At 33.0% G+C, this 6,228-nt stretch overlaps 1 protein-coding gene across 1 annotated transcript; it reads right to left on the reverse strand.

Moving 5' to 3' along the window:
• Positions 1–2,798: 2,798 nt before the first annotated feature.
• Positions 2,799–4,612, reverse strand: LOC112509033 (cytochrome P450 81E8-like). Its single transcript, XM_025113905.1, has 2 exons — positions 3,716–4,612; positions 2,799–3,533 (listed from the first exon to the last, which is right to left on the reverse strand). Exons 1-2 carry the CDS (start codon positions 4,610–4,612, stop codon positions 2,910–2,912), a joined length of 1,521 nt encoding a protein of 506 aa, XP_024969673.1. The 3' UTR covers positions 2,799–2,909.
• Positions 4,613–6,228: the final 1,616 nt, after the last annotated feature.

Below are 6,228 nucleotides of genomic sequence, written 5' to 3' on the forward strand. Positions count from 1 at the left end.
AGAAAGTCAAACCCCATGAATTAAAACAAAGACACATCAACCTCATCTCATATACCTACTATCAATTGTCAATCTTTTATCTCTCCATATATGTGTGATACACAAAACTCAATCTCTATGCAAGAAATATAGAATACTTAATTCTTAGGATATCACATCATTTCTTGTGGATCTTACTTTTATATATAAAGAAGATTTCTTATAAAAAATATTTTTTTTGCAAAGATTGGGTAAGCCAAGTTGAGGCAACCACATGAACCGACACAAATACATCTACCCCTTCTTTCTTATACTTAATTCTTACTTTCATATTTACATATTCTCACCAATGTGAGGTGATGAAAATCAACCACATTTCAAGATTTGAGGATTACTCAAATCTCATTTTGACATGTCATCATCTTTGGTTTCTTTTTAATACATATTAAGATTAAGATTAATTGTTAGGTTATTAAGAAAATACAAAAAATGAAATAAAATATAACTAGATTGAATTAATAAAAGTTTTGATTTACAAGTATTGGTATCCTATCTAATAAAAGGTTTAATTTGTAAGTCTTGTTAGTTTATCTAATTAAGTTATGAATCGTGTAAATAAAAAAAATGAAACAAAAATATATGTGAAAATAATATAACAAAATTAATAAACTTAGAAGTTTCAATTTTGTTAATTGTTACTAAAATAAAATAAAATTGAAGGTAAATAAAATTAGTTTTTTAATATTTTGATGTTAATGTTTGATATTGATTTAAACGAAAAGAAAAATAAAAAGTTATTATGTTATGACCGATCGATGTAGCAATTGCAGCAGGAGATCATATGATACCTCAGAGATATGTTGGTTATATTATTATGTACTTTGTCATTAGTTTTCATTTCGAACAAATTATTGATTTTTGTCAAATATTTAATATCTACTAGTAGCGGATTTGAGAGCAAAGATGGTTGAAATGGAGGAACGTCGTCGGGCCAAGTTGGAGGCCGAACGGAAGAGAAGGGATACCGAGATGGAGGCTGAACGGAAGAGGAGGGCATATTTGGAGGCCCAACAGGCTAAATGTGCTACCCAATTAGCAAACCAGATCTCTTTATCGTAGGATTTTGTTGCGTTTATGAGGCAGTCAAGATACGTTTTCCCCCTCCCCCACCTCCTGGCCCTCCCATTAGTTAGATTGTTACTTAATTAATTTTTGAGCATTAGATTGTATGAATTTGGTATTTAAAATTGTATGAATTAGTTATTTTTAATTTGTTAGACAATTTTGGTTTGATGTTTTTGTGGGCATGTTTTGTATAAAAATTACATGAAATTTGTATTTTTTTTTTTAAATCAGGGACGAAAAATTCGTCTCTTAAATTTGCTAATCCGTTGCTAAAGATCTTGTCACTAAAGGTCCCTCGTGCTACTCTGTTGTTGAAGATTTCTATGCTAAATCCCTCGCTGACAACTTATGTCGCTAATATGTCGCTGATAACAACCGTTATTAATTTGTCGCTGATAGTATTATCCACCAGCTTTTTTTTCCTCGAGTTATCAGCAACGGATTATACGTCGCTGATAGTCCTCAATTTTGTAGTGAATATGTTAAAAACATTTATTTTCTAATAATTCAAAAAGGTACTTAAGTTGTATAATTATTTATAATTTCTTTTTATAAAATGGAGTTCCATTCCATTATGAATCTATCAAGCTAAACACACTAGAGATTCCAAATCCTTCCAAATTCAAATCCTTCCGATTCCAAATCTTTCCGCGAAATCCAGATCCTTCAAAACCATTCCATTAAACCAAATGACCCCTAAATGATTGTTCATCCTTCACCATAGACCTAGCAACGACTTTTTGACAATTATCCTTATAAAATGATACCTTAATATCATTGCTAGTATGAAAAGCTAAGCAATTTTTGTTTTTATCACACGCCCTATCCGAGTTTTCTTACATTAATATTTAAGTGATTCTACAAAGAACTTATACCGATTTGCTTCCTATGATAAACAGTCTTTTACATAATAATTACATATATTTTTTGGGCTATAATGTTCTAAATTGTATAATATATATTTTTTGGATTGTAAAAATAATAAACAAGGTAAACATATTATATATGTGTGTATATAGATAAGTTTATAAAAATTATATGTTAGTGGGGGTTGGACGGGTTGAGTCTGGTATAAACCAATTTCAACCCTCTTAATAGGTAGGTTGACGGTTTGACGGGTTAGGTTAATTAGATTGCTAGTGGGTTGGGTTGGACAGGTTTCATGAGTTGATGGTATTCTATATACCCCTTGTTCCAATCTTGTTTATAAACAATCCTTAACGATACTATATTAGGGTCGGGATTCATCAAATTGTGCAACAACAATTTTCCATGGTCACAAATGATAAAGTGAAAAATTGGCCCAAACAACAAATAGAGATAAACACGATTTAGATGATGCATACAATGATCTAACCAAGTATAAAAATCAACAAGAGTGAGTTAGAAATGCAGTCATCTATTATTAACAAGTAAAAATACGAGATGACATATATAAATATAGACAATAAAATTTAACATGATTCTACTATCAATGTACATCGACATAAATTAATAAAAGGAAGGTTACAACGGACTTATGTTGATCCATTATCAGCTACACCCCCTCTTCTTTATTCTTACCTAAACGTAAAACATATGTAATAAATACGTGATTCGTTGACCAATGCAAAAAGAACAAAAGGTAGGATGGAGCCAAAGGCTTATATGATTTCTATATATTATCACCAAATATGATTTACAAAGAACAAAGCAATATATACAAAACAAAGAAGACTAGAAGACCTCGATTGACATTATATGGATATTATTACGTTAAGAAGTCATGGATATATTTAGAATCCTAAAATGAACTAGGGTGAACCTCATGGACACGTGTTTGCCTGAGATATTAACCTCAGGGTCATTGGACGTGGTCTACACTTGGCTACACAAGGTTGAGCCTTGGGCATGGTGAGGCCAGGACCTTCGCTCATATCAACCATTTCTTCACTAACCCTTTCCCAATCAAAGCATTGAATCAACAATCCCAACGTCAATCCAACCATACGCATAGCCAACCCTTCCCCTGGACAACTCCTCCTTCCGGACCCAAATGCCATAAACTTAAACCCATCTCTCGTGCCTTGGAACCTTTCTGGGTTGAACCTTTCAGGCTCACTCCACAAGTCGGGATCATGATGGATGGCCCATTGATTGACAAGTAGCATGGTGCCACGTGGGATGTGATAGCCTCCCACCATGCAATCTTCGGATGACTCGTGAGGTACGAGCAGTGGGGCAGCAGGGTACATTCGCAAAGTCTCGTTTAGAATGCATTGGAGGTAAGGGAGGCTGCCCATGTCTGATTCATCAACAAAACGCTTCTGGTTCAAGTGAGTACTGATTTCGTTTTGTGCTTTCTTGAGAACGTGTGGATGGTTGAGCAAAAGGGCAAAAGCCCATTCCATAGTTGCAGTAGAAGTGTCCGTACCAGCAGTTAGTAGGTTCTAATCATCAACAAAAATCAATGGATATTAAGGAACTCGTACAAGATATATGTAATCAATTGTCACACCAAAAATGTTTTAAGTACTTTATGAAAGTGTTATAAACGATATTCTTGAACATTTTAATAAATTTTTAGAATATTCTAAAATAAGAGAGTTGAGTGTAAAGATAGTTATCTTACCAGCACAAAAGCTTTAATGAGTTCATCTGTGTAGTAATCGGGATCTGTTTCTTGAAGCAGCAAAAAGGCTTCGATCATCGTCTTCTTCTTATTCTTGTTATTCTCCGGTTCCGGTTCGACATGTTTCGCGTTTCTAAATTGCTCGATTAAATCTTGAATGAATGAACTTCTCTTTTTCTGCAACGAAATCAACTTCTTTTCGAATCCTTTCACTCCCAACCAACTCAAAATCGGCAAGTGATCCACCAAATTCAAAGCACTGCCCAACAGAAACGTCTCCTTCACTATCTCCTCGAACTGTTTCCCTTCCTCCTCATCAGTTCCGCCTTTGAAGTATCTCTTCCCGGAGATCATCCTCATCATCATGTTCAACGTCAACTCATGGAATATCGACTTCAAGTTCACCGTCGACCAACCTTCTGAGACCAGCTTATGTACCAAAAGTCTTCCTTCATCGGCCCGTACGTCATGGAAGTCGTTGAGCCGGTGAGAGGAGAAGATCTCGATGGCGCCCATCCGACGAAGGTTGCGCCAGTGGTCACCATATGGTGCCCAAACGATACCGGTGTAGTTGAAGCCAAGAATCTTGCCGGCGAGTAAACGAGGGCGATTGGCGAAGATGATGTCGTTCTTGGTGAAACATTCTTCGGCGGCAGAAGGGGAGGAGAGCAAGAGGACACGGCGGGATCCGAAACGGAGGAGGAGGATTGGGCCGTGTTTGGCGGAGATTGTGGCGAAGGTTCTGTAGATGGGTCTCTTCAACAGGTGGAGGTGGCCGATAACGGGGAGGGTTGGGAAGATCGTCGGCGGAAGGTTCTTGATTTTCCGGCGAAATTGGGCAGCGAAGAAGAATAAAGGTATGAGGAGTAGCAGGGTAACCAAGAGATAATAATTCATTGCGAAATGTGGAGCGTTGTCCAATCCAATCAGGCATGTCTACACATTGTTTTTTTTTTTTTTTTTTCCTTAAGTAGGTTTAATTTTGGTCCCTGATGTTTTTAAATTTAACAGATATCGTCCTTCAACTACAAAAAACTTGGATTTGGTTATTTAAATTTGTTCGGTTCCTAACAGTTTTAGACTTTTAGTCCCTCTGTTTAAAAGATGTTAATTTTTCCAAAAAAAGTTTTAAAAAATCAATGAAGTATCAAATTTCGAATGATTAAATATTTGAACTAATTTTTTGAAATGAAAAAAATATTAAATTTTCTCTTTTTAAATAAAAAAAAATTAATTTTTTTTCTTTTTAATAAAAAACCATTAAACTTTCTTATTTTGATGATTAAGTTCTCGAATATTGTTTGATAAATAAGTCATCTTCATCGCACTTTTAAATAAATATCATTTTAACTCAAAAAAAGTTATATATTAACCAACTAATAAAAGTTCGATAATCTTTTTGTTTTTTAAAAAAATTCAGGGTATTAATCATTCAAAATAAGAAAGTTTAATAGTCTTTTTCATTTAAAAAATAGTTTAACAACTAAATCATTCAAAATAACAAAGTTTGTTGAGTTTTTTTGGAATTTTTTATGTTAAGTCCAATCAAATAAGAGGTATGTTAGTTATTTTTACTACTTTTATAATATTAAAACTAAAAAACACATATTTTTTTTTTAAAATTTTAAATTGAAAAACAAAGAAAAAAAAACCGTAATGGGGTAGTTACAATTTTTCTTTTCCTTTTTCGGTTTACAATTTAAAATAAAAAATATAATATATTTTTTAATATTAACATAAAAGGAAATAGTAAAAATGATTAAAATAATTTTTGTAACTGAACTTAAACAAAAAGTTAACGACCAGCAGTTCAGAGGGACCAAAACTGTTAAGAAATTAAGGAATACAAGGAATAAAGTTCAAGTTTTTGAAATTTAGGATGTTAAAATCTGAAAACATTAAGGACTTGAATTTTAATGGATAAATGAAATAAAAAAAGGCGGAGTTAATTACAATTTTTGGGATAAGTTTAAAAATTATAAAATCTTTCTTTTACTTAGAATTTGGTCCATGAACGGCTTCTTTAATGTTTTATGTGATGGCATTTTAGTCATTTTAATATTTTATTTATTGATTTTTACATTGTACAAGTGTTTTAGAAGTAAAAAGTTAAAGTTATAATTGTCCACAATTTTCATATCTTATACATATCTATCAATTATATAAAAATACGTAAATAGAGAAAAAAATAAATATAAATTAAATAATTTGAAGATAAATGAAAATTTGATATGACTTGATTTAATTGGCGGGACAATAATGAAACATGTGATTTTAGGACTAGTGATTTTAATCCATTATGGTACGTTTGATACACTGAACATGACATGACAGAATAGAACAAAGATCTGTATTCCATGTTTGACAGAACTTTTACATGGAGCAGACTGGAACATAAAGATAGCAAAAAAACCGAAACCGATGATGAAAACTGATCGAAATTTTCGGGCCGGGTTTGGGGACATCTTATTGGTGATGGGGCGGGGATCAGAGACATATTCGAGGACTTTATC

The sequence above is a fragment of the Cynara cardunculus genome (assembly GCF_001531365.2).
Source record: "Cynara cardunculus var. scolymus isolate 2C chromosome LG 3, CcrdV1, whole genome shotgun sequence".
In the NCBI taxonomy this organism is placed as follows: domain Eukaryota; kingdom Viridiplantae; phylum Streptophyta; class Magnoliopsida; order Asterales; family Asteraceae; genus Cynara; species Cynara cardunculus.